This window comes from Danio rerio, chromosome 18, assembly GCF_052040795.2.
Source record: "Danio rerio strain M-AB ecotype USA chromosome 18, GRCz13ab, whole genome shotgun sequence".
Taxonomy (NCBI): Eukaryota; Metazoa; Chordata; class Actinopteri; order Cypriniformes; family Danionidae; genus Danio; species Danio rerio.
In genome coordinates, this window is record NC_141038.1 from 26,555,166 (window position 1) to 26,578,972 (window position 23,807).

Below are 23,807 nucleotides of genomic sequence, written 5' to 3' on the forward strand. Positions count from 1 at the left end.
GATGTGTTTATTTAGGTTCATTCTCAAGTGTAAAAGAACCATAAATGAATAAACATGTAACTACTACATTTAATCCAAATAACAAAATCTAAAAATAAACTAAAACATCAAAATTATGTATTAAATCCTATGGCAAGTTGACATATTCACAATGTTCTTTGAATAAGTTCAAATCAAATGTACACCCGAGAATAAAAGAAAACATTTTTCAGTAATTAACAGACAATAAATGCATTTAAATGTTTAATAAAATTGTTTATTCAAATAAAATATCAGAAATCCACAAAAGACACTCAAAATGTCGAGACTGGAAATGGAGCGTCAAAAACACAATGTTACAGCAATATTTCGGTTTTAAATATTTTTTTCGTTGTCGAATGTTACAAGGACATTTTGTCCTCTCAAGGACAAAGCGAATTTAAAATGCGTAGACAGTTAAATCCTCGGATCTCTTCGTTGCTGTCAGTTGAAATCTTCACAGTTTTCCTGCAACATATCAATGCACTGTTTTCCGAACGATTTCACGATGTTTTTACATCAAAATCGTCGATTAAACCGAAGAAAAGCCAATTTTCAGTACTTGGCAATGGCCCCATCATGGCCATTTTACAACACCTCGTCGAAGGCTCTCCTTTTCCACCATATTGGTGCGCTTGTTCCCGCGCTCAAACAAGATTATAGGTTCAAACCTATAAAGAAATCTTACCATATCGCCACCGCTGCGATCTGTTCTTTCTTCTTGAGCTGTCGACGCCATTGCATCGGTGAGATTTGTCGGTTTTAGGGTGTTGTTGCTCAGCTCCGCCGCTCCACATCACCGTGTCCGCCTTGAGCTCGTCTCTCCTCCGCTGTGCGCGATCTCTCTCTCCGCCTGTGCTGTTATACTGATCCTGAGCTCAGCCCTGAGCCTCAGCGTCACACACACTACTTCCTCTCCCCGCAGCATTCTGGGTAGAAGAAACACAGCATCCATGATTGAGGATTTATAATAATGTTTCATTTCAGTAAGGGTGAAAGCGGATTTTTATACTAGAATATTGAAAATTCCATGCCAAAATACCAATGATATAACAACAAAGCATTCACGTTTTATACAAATAAAAAACTTGTCAAAGTGTTCAAATTAGGCTATAGTTATGCTATATGAAGGAATGATAGTCTATTTAGAAAACAGTGCAACATGTAGAGCTCTTCAATTCTGTTTGGTTATAACCAAGACGAAAGTTTAATTTATATAGTCTACTGGAATATTTTTTTATACTTACTGTGCAGATTATAGCCTACATTCAGGAATAACATTCATTTTAAAAAGAAAGTAGGCTAAATAGCTTAGATTAGCTATAATAACAAAGAAGAGAACACATATTTATACAGAATATTGAAACTAATTTTAATACTAATATAACAAATGCAAAAAAAAATTTTTTTTTTTTTCATTATATGAACCGATAAAATAAATGTTCTACTGTTCATGGTTTGGGATGACATAAAGTTAAAAAATTGAGTAATGTTGCTAAAGCAAAGCGGGATTATTTTAGTTCTAAACAAGAAGAAAAAGAGTTGGCATTAAAGTGGATTTTACACTGATACTATTATTTCAATAAAGGATAAAATATTCTTCCTTTACTGTACAAATTATTTATTTTATTAGGCGATTTCACTAACTTACATGGAGTTATAGTCATAAAACAAAGTAAAACAGGAAATCTGTTTAGTTTTATAGCCTTATCAGGAAGTAAATCTGCATTAATGTTCAAACCTAAAATATTGACACTATACAGTAAATACTGACATTTCAACTTAAAAGATTACATATTTCATTACAACTCATCAAATAACTATTTTGCTTATATTTTTTTACTATAACTTATAAGAGGGAATGACATTCATAAAAATCAAAAGTTATATTGAAGAAAAAGTAAACAGATCAGACACCATTTTTAAAATAAAAACATTAATAATAATAATAACAATTAAAAATAATAACAATTATTATTATTATTATTATTTATTGCTGAAATGTGTCAGTTGTTAAGGATCAAATAGAGAATCTTAAAAAGTGATAACCATGGGTCATATTCAATATTTTTATTTATTTTAGTCATTTGTTTATTTGATATGTACATCACAATAACACGGGACAAACCAAATACATTTGTTTTAGTGTTTTACAAGACTTGCTAATTCTTAACACTTGTCCAAGGGAGGCTTAACATTCATTCATTTATTTTCTTGTCGGCTTAGTCCCTTTATTAATCCGGGGTCGCCACTGCGGAATGAACCGCCAACTTATCCAGCAAGTTTTTACGCAGCGGATGCCCTTCCAGCCGCAACCCATCTCTGGGAAACATACACACACACATTCACACACTCCTCATACACTACGGACAATTTAACTTACCCAATTCACCTGTACCACATGTCTTTGGACTGTAGGGGAAACCGGAGCACCCGGAGGAAACCCACGCGAATGCAGGGAGAACATGCAAACTCCACACAGAAACGCCAACTGAGCCGAGGTTCGAACCAGCGACCTTCTTGCTGTGAGGCGACAGCACTATCTACTGCGCTATTGCCTCGCCCAGGCTTAACATTTAAAAGTAAAATAAAAATAAATAGATATACAGAGCATTATACTTTTTAACATACAATAGCTTTAAGGCAAAGGCAACATGATCAAACAAACTAATTATAGACTCTTTATTATTTATAAATACTACTGTTAGCTGAATATTTCTAGAACTGTGGTTCTTAGAAGTTCCTAACCTGAAAAAAAAGACTTAATATCTCAGACCCCAAACCAGCACAAATGTTCATTTTTGCGGCACAAATCAGCACAAACGAACAGCATAGTTTTGGGGATTATTTTGTTTTTATGGGGTGCCAACTTCACAGAGGTGCTGTGACTGTGTTATGTGCAATAGCCTATTTAGTTAACAAGCATTGTAATCACCTGGTCGACATTTCATCTATAGGCTATCATTATTTTTTTATTTACTTATTACTATTTATCAGAGTTGTGTCAGTATATTTATCCAATGCAAGCGTGGGACAATTTTTATTTTTTCAAGGAGTGCACCTTAAAAGGTTAATGTCTATTTATTTATGGAGATTTATTTTATGTAGTTATGGTGTATACATTCATGTGTTAATGTTTTTGAATGAAAAATACTGATATATTTTCAATGAAAATATACATTTAACCAACAGTTGTTGATGTTATCCCAACTTAAATATGGACAAATATATTAATATGCCTATACACACATTATAAAATACATTTGAAAATTTCTTTAAATATGATTTTAATCATTTGAATAATTGTCAACTAAATTTTGAGACAGTTTAAAGCAGAAAGGCTTCTGTTATTCATGTCAATAACATAATACATCTATTAAAAAATTTAATATTTATCAAAACAATGTATGAATTATTCTATTTAAAATATATTAATATTCCACAACTTGTTGTTGAGAAAAGTGTCTGCTAAATAATTAATGTAAACATGTTTTTTTTTTTTTTTTTTTTTTTTTTTAGCAAATGTTTCTGTTTATTCACCTTAAAACATTGGCTGCTGCATTATACACATTGTCTAAATAAATTACATGAATTATCCACCAGCTAAATTTTTATAGAGTTCAACCTAACAATATAGAGCTCTTTTTAAACCAGACATTACGCAAAAAAGAAAAAGGTTTCAACAGTCCAAATTAAATATCCACACTTCACATCAGAAGCATCAGACCAATACCCTTACATTATAAATAATATATTAATGTAACGTATCTGCATGAATTGTTCTAATATTTATACTTTCATTTAAAAAGAATGGCACTGTGTTTCAGCAAATGGCTGTGTACAGTACAGCAGAAGGGCTCATTTCTGTCCTGGTAGGCTCAGCATACCACAGTCTGTTTCTTAGCAACTGTAATTGGATCAGGCCTGCATGGCACCTCCCTACGGTGGCCCAATAGTGCAAAACAACAACATTAAGATGAAAACGCTGCAACATGAACACAACAACATTAAGATGAAAACACAACAACATTAACATAAAAATGCTGCAACATGAACACAACAACATTAAGATGAAAACACAACAACATTAGGATGAAAACACAACAACATTAGGATGAAAACACAACAACATTAAGATGAAAACACAACAACATTAAGATAAAAATGCTGCAACATTAAGATGAAAACACAACATCAAGATAAAAATGCAGCAACATTAAGATGAAAACAAAACAACATTAAGATAAAAATGCTGCAACATTAAGATGAAAACACAACGACATTAAGATAAAAATGCTGCAACATTAAGATAAAAACACAACAACATTAAGATAAAAATGCAGCAACATTAAGATGAAAACACAACAACATTAAGTTAAAAACGCTGCAACACTAAGATGAATCATGCTGCAACACTAAGATGAAAAGCGCTGCAACTTTAAAATCACAACACAACGGAAATGCTCCTGACCACTAGGTGGCAGATAACGGGGCAGTCGTGTGCCCATCTTAAGAGTTTTAGTTCAAAAGTTTCGTTTCATTTCGGACGTTGCTCTTGGTAGCAATCATGTATTGCCCATTTTGCGGGGCTTCACTTGACAGTTGCCCGTCATTCTGCAGCAAATGTGGAAAAAACATAACGTTTCTGAAAGGCAAAGTTCCTGATGGAAATGAGCCCAGCACCAGTGGAGGTAAGTTACAATGCTGTATTGTTTGTAGGGTCCTATGAATTTCATAAATCGTATCTGTCATGAAATCGAATAACGCGGTTTGTCACGGAATTTTCTTATTTTTTGATGAATATATTAAAATAGCGTTGTAACGTTACACCTCGTCAAAGCACGATCCCGAGGATTTATGTTAATTGGACATGCTGTTTGATTTCTAAAGAATGTTTTATTCTTTTTAATATTTAATGCAGATTTTCGTTAGCTGATTAATGTGACATGCAATAGATTTTTATGACAATGTTTCTGAAGCAGGAAAAACAGAAACAAGTTCTGTGGATTGCTTCATGAAGTACTATTGATGTTTAATTTTATAAAAACATTAAGATTTCCCAGAATATCAAATCTTAAAGTAATAAAAATCCTCATTCACAACTTGATTTAAATTTAATGTTACTAACTTACATTTAGAACTTCTTGTGGAATTTCTCGAGGTAATAATCATTGTTTTGGTCTGTATTAATAATATCTGTTTAATCAGAAGAAGTAATCGGTGTTCCACTGCCACCTAGTGGTTGGGAGCATTTCGGTTGTGTTACGTTTTTAGTGTTGCAGAATTTTTCATCTTAGTGTTGCAGCGTTTTCATCTTAGTGTTGCAGCATTTTTCATCTTAGTGTTGCAGCGTTTTCATCTTAGTGTTGCAGCATTTTTCATCTTAGTGTTGCAGCATTTTTCATCTTAGTGTTGCAGCATTTTTCATCTTAGTGTTGCAGCATTTTTCATCTTAGTGTTGCAGCGTTTTCATCTTAGTGTTGCAGCATTTTTCATCTTAGTGTTGCAGCATTTTTCATCTTAGTGTTGCAGCATTTTTCATCTTAGTGTTGCAGCGTTTTCATCTTAGTGTTGCAGCGTTTTCATCTTAGTGTTGCAGCATTTTTCATCTTAGTGTTGCAGCATTTTTCATCTTAGTGTTGCAGCGTTTTCATCTTAGTGTTGCAGCATTTTTCATCTTAGTGTTGCAGCATTTTTCATCTTAGTGTTGCAGCATTTTTCATCTTAGTGTTGCAGCATTTTTCATCTTAGTGTTGCAGCATTTTTCATCTTAGTGTTGCAGCATTTTCATCTTAATGTTGTTGTGTTTTGCACTACTGGGCCACCGTACCTCCCCCTTCTCTAAAGTCATGCCACGTACACACTGGCAAATACGCCATGCAGGACTATTCATGGAAGTGGCCTCAAGCTAAACTCTATTGATTATTTGTTTGTACAAGGAAGATAAAAAAAGGAAAAAAAAACTGGCAAATATAATTAGAAAGAGGCATCAAAGGTCTGAAATTATGTCTCTATTTTGTTTTTCTCTTTTTTTTTCCTGAACTACAAATACATGTTGGTATTATAGTATGGTATTATGAGTCTTTATGTCAAAACACAAATCTGCAAACACAGTTTTATAATGTCGTAATAAACACATCAACAGTGTGATGGTAACAGCTAAGTGTTGAGGTGAAAATATGGAGATATCTAGGAGCCCTCTTGTGGCCTGCTCTGAAATATGTACTGTGAATGCCAATGAAATGCTTTTCATGTGATATATCAAATCACCAATCTAATACATATTTCATTTGGGTATATGCATAATTGTGCTTTAATAAAAGTCTGAACCTAAAAAAATACTACTACCACCAACACTGCTAATAATAATATTAATAACAATAAATATTAAATAATATTTGCATTTGTCTTAATCTTTATATGATTGAGGTATTATTCAGTTCAAATAATTTAAATAAATATAGAATACTTTTATAGTCTTAATTTTTTGGTTTAGTGTCCAAAATGAGGAGGTTTGCATTCAGGTATGTAAATAAATAAATAAAATCGTAGTTATAATTTTCCTCAGTCGCTTTGTTGCATTTCTCACAACACTATTTACATTTGCACAACAGTTAATGCATTTCTCAAAAAAAATTTGTGCAAACTTCAAAACGTAGATGATAACCTGCAAAAGTGTGTCACATGCTCAAAATGGATAGCTCATTCCTCAAAAGCAAGTATTCATGTCAATGAAAGTGTCAGTGTCATAATGATGAAAAGTCCTGACACCATTGTTTATGAACAAAGTCAAATGGTTGTCATGTTTTCATTATGTCAGTTTACACTCTACATTTTTTTCCAATGCAAAAAAAAGTCAGATTTTGGTGACACTTGCTCAAAATGCTCAAGACAACACTATGTACTGTTTGCACAGCCATTTGAAAACTACAGTAAAGTTAAACATCACTGAGTACAAGGCACTGAATATGTGTGTTTCACATTTTTCATGCGTATGGTCTGTGTAATTTGAATTTATTCACAGCATTGTGCAAAAGAATAAATACACCCTGATCCACAACAAGCATGAACACCCTTTGGGTAGAACTGTGCACAATTGTAAACAATATTGCAGTACATACTGGAACTGAACCTACAACATACACAGGTCTGTAAATCATTCATGAAATTGTTCAATTTGGAAGATATTTTTAGAAAAAAAAAAGATTACATTTTTTTCTAAAATTTGCTTGACAGATTTTGACACCTAGTTCAGTATTTTTGTATGTAATGACAGTAATGAAATGAGGACTATTAGTTTAATATGGAATGACTATTCAGCATTCCCAAGTTTAGTTACTTTTGAATTACAAGACATAAGCAAATAATAATGTTATAAAACTGCAGAGAGTTGTATGAAAGCAATTGATGCATGTCCAAAAGCATTTGCAATTTATTGGAAGGAATGAGAAACTGCTACTATGATGTGCACAAATGACTAATTGTTTTGAGAAATACATTTACTGTTGTGCAAATATAAGTAGTGTTATGAGAAATCCACCGAAGTTACTGAGAAAAACTAACAACAATAATAACAATAATATTATTATTAATTATTAGTTAAGTTACAGTAGTTACAGTTCTAAATTCGACAAGGCCTATTTCCATTTTCCTGTTTGTAGTAAAAAAAGAACTGTCTCTGTGTAGATTGCGCCATCACGTGGCAACTACAAGTATATGCACTTTAATCATCTCAACTGTTTCTGTCTTTAGATTTGTTAAACATTGAGAATGATTCAATAGCTTATCGCAAAATCCATGTTCTTGGTTGTTGAAGTTTATAGCTTAACGTGTGATGCACAAAAGTATATGTTTATCTTTTATTTTAATATTTTTTTGTGTTAAAATGATTTTTAAAACACATACTATGGGTATTTCGGCTAAGTAGACCATGCAGTGGAACTTCCCTGTTTAATATGTTAAATAACAGGATGGGACGCAGGAAGGCCAAAGCTTAATCCTGCAATAACCCATTTCCTTCTCTTGTGACCTTAAGGGGTCAAATCGTGCATTTATACTGCCCTGAAGTCCACTTATAATGTAAGAACAGTTTATTGTGATATAAACAGCTAAATATTTTTCACAGCTTTTTTTTCTGATGTAAAATTATGCAGCATGTTGGGTAAACAGAACTTTCACATACTGTAGTTTAAATGTTTTATGTGGCTGTTAATCAGTTTTCTACTGACACAACAGTTTCACCTTGAACATGCTACATCAAACTGATTCAGAAAATGATATGCACAAATTAAACCAGAAATAATCTGGGAATAGATTGGCAAAAACATCAACAATCATAATCAGGGACTGGATTGAAAAACCGATAAATAGATAGACACATTAGACAACAGACATATCAGACAGAGAGACAGACATATAAGAAAGAAAGATAAATAGATAGGCAAACTGATGATTTTATTTCAGATAGATAGATAGAGAGAGAGAGAGAGAGAGAGAGAGAGAGAGAGAGAGAGAGAGAGAGAGAGAGAGAGAGACAGACAGACAGACAGACAGTTGAAGTCAGAATTATTAGCCCCCCCTGTTTATTCCCCCCCCAATTTCTGTTTAACAGAGAATTTTTTAGCACAATTCTAATAGTTTTAATAACTCATTTCTAATGATGTATTTTATCTTTGCAATGATGACAGTAATTAATATTTTACTAGATATTTTTCAAGACACTTCTATACAGCTTGAAGTGACATTTAAAGGCTTAACTAGATTAATTAGGTTAACTAGGTAGGTTAGGGTAATTATAGGCAAGTTATTGTATAATGATGGCTTTTTCTGTAGATAATAATTGTAAATAATTGATAATAATTGTAATAATTTTGGCCTTAAACAGGTTTTAAAAAAATTTAAAAACTGTTTTTACTCCAGCTGAAATAAAACAAATAAGACTTTCTCCATAAGAAAAATTATCAGACATAATGTGAAAATGTGGTGGTTCATTCCGCTGTGGTGACCCCAGATTAATAAAGAGACAAAAACGACAAGAAAATGAATGAATGAATGAACTGGTAAAATGTACTTGCTCTGTTAAACATCCTTTAGAAAAAGATGATAGACAGACAGACAGACAGACAGACAGACAGACAGACAGACAGACAGACAGACAGACAGACAGACAGACAGACAGATAGATAGATAGATAGATAGATAGATAGATAGATAGATAGATAGATAGATAGATAGATAGATAGATAGATAGATAGATAGATAGATAGATAGATAATCTAATTTATTATCTATAGGATAATCTTTCGCAAAAAAAACAAAACAAAAACAAAACCATCCTTATTCATGTGCTCTTCCTCCATAACAGCGCGCTGCTGCCAAACAAACTCTGCACATTGGTCCTCGTCTGGACCCTCCCGGAGCTCTTCCGGGTGTTGATAACCCACATTTCCTCCTGCCGACACGCATTCCCAAGAAAACATCCTGGATAACGGACCGAGCAGCGTGTGAGTGGAAACCAAAGAATAAAACCGAGCCCTCGAGGTGGAAAACAAATAGCAGATACTTGAGATACTGGACATGATTGGCGAGCGAGCTGTGGACTATTTGAGATGTCAGAGCATCATTTACACACATCATTCGTCAGACAGCTGTTCTTCGCGTTTCGAGTTGTAGCGCTCAGACCTTCTCTGCACTGACTCAATTCAAATACACGAGACATTGAGAAGAAAGAGGTTTAAATCGGGAAACAACATGTGGCTATATACTTTTGCTGTAGCGCTTATTGTCATTGCGCAGGAGATAAACGGAGAGCCACATACGCGTCCATCCTCCGCAACGCCGCTGAATGCAACATTACCGCCTCAAGAAGAAGGTTCAGCACAAAATACAACAGATGCTGCGGTTGGATCCCGCCTTTCTACAATATTGAGGGATCTTCCTACCATCAAAAACATTTCGATTTTCATCTGCGTGCTAACAACCTTACTTATCACGTGCCTTGTCATAAAAATATGCAGGTAACATCTATTCTGGTTTATATTTAATACATTATTTTGTGTTCTTTGATTTGTATTTACAATCTGTTTTGTTGTTACAAAAAATGCCACCTTACTAAAAACATGGCATCACGACTCATTGGTAAATTTATGGCACTATTTATAAATTGTTATATAAATTGATGTGTAATCCAGTTTTATTAATTTTTTTTGTTTATTGTTTGTATACTATATATATGGAACATTCTTGAATCTTTAGTAACGTTGACTCGTTATCCCTGATTTAATCCTCCGCGTCTTTGGTAACAGATGGTTCTGTAAGGTTGGATTCTAAGAACCGATTCTTATTCGTAGCGGAAAGCCTTTTTAAAAACACCGCGTTCGAATGATTTTCACGACGTTCAGAATTGGAACGTGAATTTCTCTGATAAAGTGAATGAAGCTAAAATACTGAAATGAGCTGACACTGCTTCTACCTCACTTTTATTAGCACAGCACGACCAGTCCGACCCCATGACAAATGACTCGTTTGATTCGGTTCTTTTCATTAATGCAAGCTGAAAGAACTGTTTTACTGCGTTTAAAAATGATTTAAATTAGTAATTTACTTGTCCGTATGACACCATAATTGAATATTTGTAGAACTGTTGTTACATTTTATAAAAATGAATACATGACACGTTACCATATGTTAACATATGTTGTATTTTGTGCATTATTAGTCATAACACATGACTAGGAGGATCAGTTAATGGATCACATTTCTGTTACCTTTAAAAGTGGTTTGCAGTGGTGGAAAGAGTACTGAAAATCATACTTAAGTAAAAGTACCATTACTTGCCTAAAAACGTAGTACGAAGTGAAAGTATCTGTTGTAAATATTACTTGGCAGAGTATGAGTAATATTTTGCCAACATGTAGTTTAAAATAACCCAGAATTTTTAGAGCTAACCCCAGGGTTAACATTTTTTATTTGGTGGTTTCAATGTTGTTAGGTTGTTTAAAAGCTATCTTAAAGGAATATTTCACCTAAAAGTGAAAATTTACCCACCCTCAGTTGGTTGTGATAGGATGTATTTTGTGCAATATTGTATAACATATACCAGTTAATGGATCACATTTCTGTTACCTTTAAAAGTGGTTTGCAGTGGTGGAAAACGTACTGAAAAATCAACTTGAGTAAAATTACCATTAGTTGCCCAAAAAACGTAGTGCAAGTAGACTGAAATATTACTCAGTGTATGAGTAAAAAAAGTACTCAAGAGTAGTGAGTATTAAACTGTGAAAGGTTGAAGTGTTTACATGTAATTTGTGCATGTGTATGAAAACATTACATTCTCTAGTTTTTTAGTTATTGTTTAAGGCTGTTTGGCAATATCAGTCATCATACAGAAGACATCCTCATCTTCTCACCAGTGACATGCAGTCTAAACAGTCTCTGGTCATTGCATGTAAAGATTTAGGACATCTTCTTGGACACTTTTAATGCTTCCAATCAGTTAGCTGCATTTATAAAATGTCCATGTGTTAATGTTGTTCAGTATGATGCGATTTACTGTCTATGTGTGATTTGATTGGCCAGGAATCTCACAGCTGATTTTTCTACTTAGCCAATCCCCATAAACAAGAAAATGTAAAGTAGTGACTGCAGTTTGAAGGAAAATTGTGCAGAAAAATGACTAATTCTGCACTACAAATCTACACAAGGGGAAGTAAAAGTACACATTTTTAAAGCTACTTAGTAAATTCTTGAAAAAAACTACTTAATTACTATCATTTGAGTATTTATTATTTGTTAAAGTTTTTCACATCTGAATTCTTGCTTCACATTGTACACTGTTCATACCTAACCCTGGGTTCAAAATGAACCTAAAGTTACCCTAAAAATACTGGATTAATTTAACCCAGTGGTTGGGCTTGTCCATATTTGACTAAAATTTAGTTTGAAATAACCAAGCATTTTTAGAGGTAAACTCTGGGTTAACTTTCTTATTTGGTGGTTTCAGTGTTCTTGTTAGGTTGTTTAAAAGCTCTACTTGGAGTAGGCATGGGACCGTATGAGATTCTGACATATGATAACCTTGGATAGAAATATCCCGGTATCACGGTATTGTGCTCACTGCTTTTTTGTTTTTATTTAAAAATATATTGTTTTTAAATGCTTGTGTAAATAAAACAAAAACTTTTTTCCCCTTTGAACACAATATATTTAATTTTTTTGAAAGCAGGCTATTTTGGAGCAGTAAACATGTCAGGCTAAATAATTCAGAAGATTAAATGACTTCTGCTGTTTTTATTTGTTTCAAAAACAAACATCTTTGGATGTTTTTTTTTTCTGCTGGAGATACTGTTGTCCTGAAATACAAAATACAAAAATGTAAAAAAAAATCTTACACATACCTTAGGAACGGTATTACAGTATTACTTTTCCAAATCGCGGTATAACTTGAAATCGGTTATCGTCCCATGCCTAACTAGAAGATCTTCATCTTAAAGGCATAGTTCACCCAAAAGTTTAAATTTACTCACTTTCAAGTGGTTCCAAACATTTACAAGTTTCCTTTTTTTGCAGACACAAAATCAGTTGTTTTAAGAAATGTTAGAAACAAATTAAGGGTTCCGATGCAATAACCCCCAAGTGCAGTCTGAAGTATCCATTAAAATGAGCATTATTTTCAGCCTCATTTGTTTATGGTGAGTTATTTCACTTTGAAGACCATGAAAAAAAACTTATTTTTTGCCATAAAAGAGAAATTACTGAACCTACACACAGGAGCCTGATAAAAATGAAATTTTTAGAAGAAAATTTCAGACAGCATTTAGAGGTTTTTACATCTGAACTCTTCAAATACTATTGAAGTTAATGGTTACAGCTTTCCAACATTTTTTGTTCAGCAGAAAAGAAACTTGAATTGGTTTGTGACAAGTCACAACCTCACCTGTTCTTTCTGTCCCTGGTTTGAATAGATCAGCAAGGAAGATCAGAAAAACAAGAAAATATGACATCATCACAACTCCAGCAGAGCGGGTAGAGATGGCTCCTTTAAATGAAGAAAACGACGAAGAAGACGATTCCACTCTATTTGATGTCAAATACAGGTGCATTACCACAACACGATTTATGTGTAAATAACCTGAATAATCAAATATTGCTTGTATTAAATTGACTTTTTGTAGAGATTTGCTTGCATTTGCTCGCTTGTCAGTAAATTTGACATTTAAAAAACAACTTGGATGGAGGAATTGTGGCATGTGGCTTTGGGTCAATTCTGATTTTTTTTCACATCTGCGCATTAAACACCTTCGACCTTGACAAGAAAACAAGATTCTGTTTCTTCCCACATTCTTTGGGGGAAATGCAGCCTGCAGCTACATGTTAAGCTACATGTTTTTTTTTGTTTTTTCCAGCAAACACTAAATTTTTTAAAGGTTTTGATGAATGGAGTAGGAGTGCAGTGGGAGTGACAGGGAGCTGTTGCTGAAAAATAGAACCAAGGCTGAGTTCTCTAAGAACTTTTGTCTCATTAAAATAAAGTATTCATGGAAAATGGCTCAATGAATTTTTTAACATCCTGCTAAGGAAATATTTTTTTAAATTTACCAGTGTTTCGGTTTATCGGATACTTCTTGCCGCTAATAAAATTATAGTGTTGCATTTTTTTTGCTTTTATTTTGATTCTATTTTTACATTTCGTCACCTTAGAATTAGAAGGTTCTATCTGACATTTTTGTCACAATTGAGTTATTGACATATTCTTATTAAATAACAGCTTAATTACAGTATTTAGTTTTAGTTTGTTTCATTAAAGTCTTTTTTAAATTTGACTTTTCTGTTTTGTTTTTATAAAGTATAGTTAGTTTTAGTCATTCTAGTTTTACAGAGTTAACAGAACACTTGCAGTGTGGACCAAAGCAAAATTTAGATTTTGCACAGTTTACATGAACTCTTGTCCAGTAAAAATAATTAAAATATCTTAATAATAAATATAATTGTTTAAACAAACACTTAACCCCAACGTATAAAAGAAAAAATATAAAGAATTAAAACAAAGTTTTTTATATTAAAGAAAATGTATGTAGTTAAAAAAAAATCATGTCTCATTAATATTTTTGTTAACTGAAAAAATTTTTATGTTTATATTGAAAAGATATTTCTGTGTAATCTCACGCACAGGCCTGTAGCCAGGGGGGCCCTCACTGACAAAGGTCTAGAATTTTTTTCCCTATATGAGCTCATTTGTCCTATTTTGACCGCTATGCCATCATAAATAGTGAAAATAACCCATAATAACTAAAATAATTTCATTACAATGGGTTTAGTGAAAATAATCAAAAACCCATCAAATTCTAATTCATTTAAATATAATTTTTGTTATGCATGAAATTTCAAATGTACTTTTTTTTTACAAGAGAGGCTACAAAAATTGTGAAGCTCTACATTATTATTATTATTTTTAAAATTATTATTATTATTATTATTATTATTATTACTATTATTAATATTATTATTCAATGGCCAAAATCTGACTCAGGGAAATTTGAATGTGCTGGCCAGTTTATTTATAATTTGCCTAATAATTGACAATAAGCTTGTTTTTAAAAAGATAAAAAGATATATGATGTAATAAATTTTTATTTTAGAAATACATGTTTTTTCATATTTCTATATTCTAAATCTAGTAAATATTTTTCGTACATCAAAAAGTGGGGTTATGATGACCATCCGACAAGCTAATCCAGCTAAAAATAGTGCTTAAAATGTATTTAAATTTCATAATCAAATAGAAAATGAGGTGTATAACTGCCACTTTTTGAGAAAAAAACCCACCCCTTTCACCAAGCTGGCTACGGGCCTGACGCTTAACTGATGGGTGTTTGGTTGTAAAAGCTCCATCCACATGTAGTTCCATAAAAGTCGCAACAGGTTAGATTTTCCACCAGTACTGAATCACAATTATTTTTTGATAATTATTTCATTTCAGTTTCATTCAGCTGTAGTTTTTTTTTAAACTCAGTTAATGAAAATGTTTTTTGACCTTAGTTTTTGTTTACTAAAATACCTTTGTGTGCTCATGTTGTTAAAAGTAAACATTTATTGTTAAACTCTTAGCATCGTAGCTGGCTATGAACTCATCAAATAAGAGGCGTGCGCTAGTTGTTTATTGCCTGAATGTTCCTGGCGAGTGACCTCAAGGTTCACAATGGAAATAGTTGTGTTATTTGGAGGGTTAGCGAGCGTCAAGAGTCGACTTCTCCCTTCCGTCCAATTGTTCTTTGACAGAGAACCTGTTTCCTCTTTGCTGGGCAAGGCTCCCTGTTTATCAGCTCTTTATTGGCAATGTGGCTGTTTGATAGTGAAGCAAACCAGTTCTGACCAGTTTGACAACTTTTTCTTCACATTTGAAACTTGAGATTTTAGTTTTTTTCAATTTGCTTAATCCTCTTATTTAAATGCTTTGCTCTCTCCTAGGTGAATGGTATAGCACTCTCTGAGTCATTGTTGAAGGTCTTGTAAAACCCCCTGGATTCCTGCATGAACACTTCTATACAGGGAATGAGCTCCTGCACCTTCGATCCATTTCTCCAAAGCCGTGAAACATCAGTGGAACCGGTCAGGAAATTTTATCCGATGTTTCCTGGTGTGTGCATCTGTTCTGACATTCCAGACCAACGAAGCACAGAATCTTAATCAAATATTGATGAAAAACCTTTTCTTTGTTGCAGGGAAAAGAAATATTAAGCTTAATCCTCCAAAAATACGTTATTGCACAACCTTTTGCTGTTGTTTTTCCCAACAAAACATTCCATTTGTTAATTAAATAAATATACATAATTGCCCTTGAATGTATTTGGCAGCTTGAATATTTCTGTTACATTATATCACATTGAGGCTATTATATGTCATATTTAAAAAAAAAAAAAGTTTATACAATATTTGATGATTGATTTTAAAAAGTTATACAGTCACATTGGTTTTAGCTGTGCTTGAATCAGCCCAAAGTTTCAAATCAAAAGAATAAGATATATTTGTTATATTATAGTGATATTTGCTTATCGACGATGTTAAAAGGATGTTTATGGTCCAATACTGAGAACTATTCTATATTGTTGTCTGTATATATTGTATGCAAATTATTCCTCTGAAATAGTTTATTTTTTAGAGAAAAAAAATACATATTTTGATTTAATAAGTGTAATATGTTTCAAACATCCCTATATTTTGAAAATTATTAATGTACTAACCACTAATCGTGCATATTTACTGTTTAAGGGTTGAATGTATGTGTGAGAGAGGATGTGTGTGGAGTTGGGAGAATATTGTTTCCATATTGCTGCTCCTTGAGGTTGTTTTATTTTTTCGTCGCGTATGCACACCTCCTTTTTTAATTACCGTACAATTTACAGTGGAACTTTGCAGTGCCACACATCATGAAGGGTTTCAGCACATATTTTATTATTGTTTAATATATTTTAAATTAGAACAGCAATGAAAGAGTATCTTTTAAATATCTTAAATCTACAGTGATATGTTGATGACATTTTGTATTGTGTCTTTTCCTTAACTTCAGTGTGACTTTCTAAGCATCAATGTGAAGGACTTGTGTCCAACATCTAAAGGCCAATAAGAATGTTTATTGAGCTATAAAGTGTTTATGGCATAGCTATTCTTGTCTGACTATAAAGTAGGATTCTCTTTCCATCTTCATGTCTTTTTCTCTCTCGGTTCCCAGATGTATTTCATAAAATGTAATTTTGCAGTCAAGGACAGAATTAGGAAGTTAAAATGGGTATTAAATGCGAATGATTACTGCTTGAAGTGTTATTATTTGCATTGTCAGTGCTGTTTTTTTCTTTAGTATCCTGCGATAATCAAACATGTCTTAAACTACATGCTTTCCCCTGGTTTGTCTGTTTTGTTAGTCTAAACACTGGACAAGATTAATGTTTTATTATCGACAGCCGCATTTCTTTCCCAACTTTGTGTCCCTGTGTCTAAGCTAACTGTTAACCTGTTTTTTGAAAAGTACCCAATCATAAATGTACGTTTCTTGGTTATTGATTAACAAAAGTACATTTTGAAATGCAATAAAAAATATCTTCATCTTAAATTTGTATCAGAATGATTTAAACAAGGTTTTTGAAGTGTATTGTTTAAAACTAGGTTTGATCATGTGTGCCAGTCGGCATGTTTTAGATCTGCCACAACCTATGGTTCAAGCACAGAGTCAAACTCAAGTCAAACATTTTTTTGCATATCCTTATAGCTCAGTATTTAGTTTGGATAAAACTATTTTAATCTCTTTAGTATATCTACAATTTGATTACCCTCCTAATATTACTTCAAATTCTTAGAAAACTGATATTGTTTATTTAATAAAGTATGATTGGTGATGTGTAGTCATTCCACTTTTATTTACAGACCATACCCAGAAAGTGTGCATGTGTGTACTGGTTTTGGTGGTTTATAAATACACATTTGTATAATGACATGGGTATGACCTAGGGATTACTATGTTGCTGTGGTTTATAAGGACAAGCCATGTGTCCTCGTAATTCAAAAAGCTTAACAGGGTTTTTGACATTTAAAATTTTTGAGATTTTTGTTTTTGTTGACAAGATTTGTCAGCTGCGCTACCATGATGCGAATCTCTCTTTCCACCACATTCCAAAGGTGCTCTATTGGATTGAGGTCTGGTGATTGTGGAGGCCATTTGAGTTGGTAGTAATGGGCCAAAAGTGTGCCAAGAAAATATCCCCCATACCATTACACCACCACCACCACCACCAGCCTGAACCATTGTTACAAAGCAGGATGGATTCATGCTTTCATGTTGTTGACACCAAATTCTGACCCTACCGAATGTCGCAGCAGAAATCGAGACTCATCAGACCAGGCAACATATTTCTCTCTCTTTCTCTTTCAATCTTCTATTGTTCAATTTTGGTGAGCATGTACAAATTGTATTTTCAGTTTCCTGTTCTTAGCTGACTGGAGTGGCACCCGGTTTGGTCTTCTGCTGCTGTAGCCCATCCGCTTCAAGGTTGGATGTGTTGTGTATTCAGGGATGCTCTTCTGCCTTGGTTGTAACAAGTTGTTATTTGAGTTACTGTTGCCTTTCCATTAGCTCGAACCAGTCTTAATATTCTCCTCTCACCTCTGGCATCAACAAGGCATTGGCATCCACTGAACTGCCGCTCACTGGATATTTTCTCTTTTTCAGACCATTCTCTGTAAACCCTAGAAATGGTTGTGCACAAAAATCCCAGTAGATCAGCAGTTTCTGAAATCCGCAGACCAGTCAGTTTGGCTCTAACAACCATGCCAAGTTTAAAGTCACTTAAATCACCTTTCTTCCCCATTCTAATGCTCGGTTTGAACTGCAGCAGATCGTGTTGAGCATGTCTACATGCCTAATGGCTTCCAGTTGCTGCGATATGATTGGCTGATTAGGAATTTGCGCCAACAAGCAGTTGGACAGGTGTACCTAATAAAGTGGCAAGTGAGTGTAAGTGGGTCTTACACGGATATTGGGGAAAAGGTTAAATATATTTTACAAAATGATTGTTTTAAATAATATTTTACAAAGGTATACATATACAAGTCCAAAATCATCTGAACCTGATTTAAATTTGAATGGTTCAATTGTGAAAATATGAAACGGTGTTAGTCACTGCTGCATTCACAGCACTTCATACAGCAATGCATTATGCACCATCAAAAACGATGGTGCAACGATTTACAAAACGATGTTGTCAGTTTCTGTGAAAATGTAAGACTCGCTATATCATGTGAAAACTGACATGTCACTTCATTACTTGCAGAAGGCAGACACATTTTGTTCCACACAACACAGTTCTGGCTTTGAAAATTCATTTGGAGCTTTATGTGGAACTTTGGTGTTAAATGAGCCCTCCATCCTTCGTGGCTGCTTTCCTCTCACTTGTGAAGCACCACATATATGGTAAATTCCCTTTCTGCCTCACTTCAAGGGCTTTAATAAAACTATTATTCTTGTTTTTCAAAGCTGAATCATTGTACAGATACAGCTTCTTCTCACACTGGTTACCCACAAGCCCCTAAAACACACCACATTTCCAGAAATTACTCTGAAAACACACCACTTCACATATTTCTCCAAAAATATCAGCTAAAATGTGGCTCACTTTTTTTTTCTTCGTCAGACTGGGCATGTTTTATTGCATCCTGTGCTGAAATGTTTTTCTCCTACTTTCTATTAAAGAATAGAGATCAAAATTAAAGATCAGCCTACAGTTTCATTGAGAAATCAGCATTTGAGAGGACACAACTAAACGTCAAGAAAAGATTCTATGTGCTAAGTTTCTGAAGATGTGAATGAATTCAAGTATCTTGGCATGACTCTAGACGTGAATTTAAAATTTGATAGTCATGTTAAAAATATGTGTCAAACCAAGTGGAAATTGTTTTCATTATATTTGAATATTTTTAACATATCAAACTGCAAAATTATACATGCATGCATGATATTCTCACACTTGTGATATTGCATTACATCATGGTTACACGCCTCTTTAATCACATTGAAGCCTATTGATATGATATATAAACAAGCAATTAAAATTATGGACAATGCGATGACATCATTGTGAAGTTTTATGTAAACATAACCTTTTTAGTTTTGATAGTTTTATTGAATTTATTTATCAAATTGGTTTTTAAATGTTTTAATAATCATGTTCCAATGCTGTTTTCAGATCTAATAAGTAGGCATCAAACCTCTCACAGAGTCACTGCAAATGGTAACTATCTAATGCCAAAGTGTAAGACCTCTTTTGGTCAATCTGTTTTCTCTGTTAAGGGAACCAAATTGTGGAATGATTTACCTGTTAGCCTAAAATTAGAAAGTAATGTAAATGTTTTTAGTAGTGTACTTAAGAAGTAGCTAAACACAAAATACTAGTGCTTATGTTTACTATTAGTTTATTTGATCATGTCGCCTTTGCTTTTGCCTTAATGTTTGTAATAGTGTATATGTATCTATTTTATTTTCATTTTATATCAAGCCTCTTGTGGACATGTGTTGAGAATAAGCAAGTCTGCTAAAACACTTACACAAATGCCCATGTCAAAATAAAGAAATAAATTAAAATATATCCATAAATGAACAGTTTTTTTTATATTTTTAGATTCATATTTGTTTATTCTTCTTTCAGATTATGAAACCATGATTGTTTTCCTCCAAGTTTTGGTGTTGAAGAATTTTGAAAAAAAAAAAAAGGACTTTTATTGACGTTTGTAATAGTTTGAAATGGCATTGTCTGGGTTGTTGTTACCCAGTAATAAACTGCCAGTATTTTTTTGTTATTTTATGGACTTAATCATCTACATATTAATTCTACAATGTTTTTTTGTCACACTACCAAAATGTCTAAAAAAGCCACTTTGTTAATCTACACAGTTGCGACTTTAAATTATGCATTTTCATCAAACGTCAACAGATAAGAGACAAAGGTCCCATAATGCAATTTATAAACATAAATAAACAGGGGCAAAAACAGTAAATCAGGAAAAAACAGAAGCTCTTATTGGATTTTTTACAGTGTGGATATCACCAAACTACTGTTGATCTGTCACTTTGAGGTGATTTCCTTGATTGTCAGGCAACTTGCAGCCAAACTTTCCAATTTTCAGTTACAGAAACTCTCCAACAGCAGGTCGACCAAGTGAAGACCAAAGGGGTGAGGTCCTTCATCCATAGCAAGAGAAGTTGTGCCAGATCTATGATTTCTAGAATATTACATCTTTACAATGTCATCAGCTTATTCAAATCCACCAAAAACTCTGGTCGTCCACTAAAGACAAATGCATGAAAAGACTGGATAATGTGAAAAAACATCACATTTTTTAAAACTAGATATACACACCAATTCAGCTCTGAACATGGTAGGCATCTGCTCTCAGCCTACAACGTTTTTGACAAGAATGTGAACTGAAATGGGACCAAGAACTGCTCCAAAATACAGTTTAGTGATGAAAGTGAACTTGATTTGTTTCGGTCTGATGAAAAAACATTGTTCATCATTAAACTGGGTAAAGGCTGAACTCAAAGAGTGTAAATAAGTCAGTAAATTTAGAGGAAGGGTCATGGCAGTGTTTTCTGCTGCATGAGTTTGGCCTCTAATATATATGCCAGAGTGAATTGTGAAAGGTTATCAGAGGGTCCATCAGCAACATGTAGGTTTTTTCTCTGCATTCATTTAACAATCAACAACTAATCTCCCTGCAAGACAATGAGCCTGGTCACACCGTAAAACAAGTAAAAAAAAAAAGCTCCTTGAAGGTAAATACATTGAACTAATGAAATGGCAGCCCAGAATCCTGATCTAAACCTGACAGGAAATATCTGTTATGTAGACAGAAGTGGTGGCCGTCCACACCAATGATGATAATAATAACTATATTTGTGTCCACATCAGCAAATAATAACGATCTATTTATTCCTGTTTATGCTTTTTTGCATTACCACATAATGCACAATTAAATAGTTAATTACAATTTTTATTGAATTTTTTCTAACCTAATTAACCAGCAGTTATTCTCAGTGAGCCAAGTCTCTAGGGCAAATGACCAGTGTATCCAGCTCGTATAATCAAACAGTGATTCAGTAATCGCAGTCAGTGTTGTGGAATATTAAATAGTTTCCCCCCAGCACTTTCAAAGAGGGCAACACCAAGATACAGAAACTATACTGGATCCCTGAGGTATTTTTATTTTTATACTTCAATTTGATAGCTCGCTTCCAATTTGTTTATTTTTTTCTAAAGCACAACCAAATGTTTTCAAGATAGTTATTATCTTTAAGTAATCTTCTAAAAAAGAGCTTAAAGTAATGGTTCACCCAAAAATGAAAATGACCCCATCATTTGATGTCACATGAACACAGTTAGAGAAGTAAAGAATTTGATCCTGGCTCTTCCAAGCTGTTTAAACATGTTCAATAGTGGATTGTATTAAAGCTTCCAAAAGCTCATACATTTTTTTTACTAAACTAATCCAGGGGGTTAAAGCATATCTTTACATTTTTTTTTTTTTTTGTAACAAAAATATTTGTAATTTTTTATTTATAATCTCTAGTCATTGACTTTTAGCTGCACACAAATGCAAATGTTATGTGCAATTAATGTCAACAACATATGAAGTATTTGCAGCTGAAGCTCCAGCTATCAGGCCCGTAGCCCCACCCTTCATTGACAAAGGTCCGGTATTTGTCCCATATATTTGATCGTTTTTGACTGTTATTACATCATAAATATTGAAAATAATTAATCGAAAACCCATCAAATTCAAATTAATTTAAATACAATTGTTGTTATCCAGAATTTCGCAAATGTACCTATTTTTTACAAGAGAGGCTAGAAAAATTGTAAAGCTCTACATTATTATTATTATTTTTTCTTATATAAATGGACAAAGTTGAATGTGCAGACCAGTTTGTTATTTATAATTTGCCTAATAAAGGACAATAGGCTTTTTATTTAAAAGGATTTTTTTCTAATGATATATGATGTAACAAATTTGTATTTTAAAAATAAGTATTTTTCATATTTCTTTATTCTAAATCTAGGAAATATTTTTTGTACATCAAAAAGTGTGGTTATGATGACTATCCGATAAACTAACCCAGCTAAAATTAGTGCTTAAAATGTATTCAAATGCCATAATTAAATAGAAAAGGTCTGCAAAAAGGTTTACTTTCTGAGAAATAAAAAGAAGCACACAATTTCACCAAGCTGGCTAGAGGCCTGGATATAGACATGTCTCACTGGAGCCACTTATCATAAGAATCTGTTTACTACAGAAGATGACAACAAAACCCAAAACTTGTTTGCTTGGCGTTACTGTGTAATGTTATATACAGTACAATGCTGAAAACCTGTAACTATGCAAGTTGATGTTTACAGGTTTTGGCTACTACTTTTTTACAACATGGTTACATTTGGACTTCAAAATAACATTTGTGTCTAGGAATCTCACTATAGTCAGCAAACTGACTGTAAAGGCCTTTTTACACCACACAAACAAACGTCAACAATCAAATCTGTCTGAGTTTGTTGGATGAGTGTGTTGGTAAGAAGTTGTTTTCATCTGACTAAACAGATGATGGATGATGGATTGTCTGAGCAATGTGATCTGATTTTCCAACAAACTCTGACTAATCTTACCAATAAAGCTTCCCGTAAAATATCTTTTTAGCCCTGAGATGGATTAAGTTATTAATTATTGTCATGAACATCACTGTTATGTTTCACAACATTATAAATCCAATGGCCAACTTCTTTGTTGGTGTTTCCCTGTGTGGTGTGAATCTGCTATATGCACACAGACTTTACATTTTCAGCCAGGCAGCCCAAGGGCTTCTGGTAAACTGTCTTTTCATTACAAAATTACCAGGTTTGAGATCTGATTTCTTTAAAAACCAGCAACCTTCTCTGCTTGTCAGATATACGATATAAAGGGGGTCTCAGATCAGACAAGAAGCACTGCGTTAAATTCTATTTCCCCCCACCGAGTCTTTAAAATATGAGGTTATTGTACCCCAGTTTTTTTCAAAGGAATTTCTGTGAAGTTGGTACTGATGGCGCAATTGGCTACAATAGACTTTTATCTCGTTTTACACTTGAACAACTAAATGAATGCTTAAGTCTACAGTTGAAGTCAGAATCATCATTATTATTATCATCATCATTATTATAATTATTATTACTATTATTATTATTATTATTATTTCCTTTATTTAGCCATGAGATCACATT

The 23,807-nt window shown here is 33.3% G+C and overlaps 2 protein-coding genes across 4 annotated transcripts in view; one reads left to right on the plus strand and one right to left on the minus strand.

Moving 5' to 3' along the window:
• Positions 1-854, minus strand: part of chd2 (chromodomain helicase DNA binding protein 2) — a 63,248-nt gene extending 62,394 nt beyond the window's left edge. For both annotated transcript variants that reach the window (XM_087292510.1, XM_087292508.1), the window contains exon 1: positions 707-854. The gene's annotated coding sequence lies outside the window, so the exon portion shown is untranslated. The remainder of the gene's footprint in view (positions 1-706) is intronic.
• An 8,510-nt stretch (positions 855-9,364) lies between these two features.
• On the plus strand, positions 9,365-15,935 carry fam174b (family with sequence similarity 174 member B). Of its 2 annotated transcripts, NM_001103135.1 has the most exons (3): positions 9,365-10,034; positions 12,981-13,112; positions 15,484-15,935. In NM_001103135.1, the coding sequence occupies exons 1-3, from the start codon at positions 9,769-9,771 to the stop codon at positions 15,485-15,487; spliced, it is 402 nt and encodes a 133-aa protein (NP_001096605.1). In that variant the 5' UTR covers positions 9,365-9,768; the 3' UTR covers positions 15,488-15,935.
• The last annotated feature ends 7,872 nt before the right edge of the window (positions 15,936-23,807 follow it).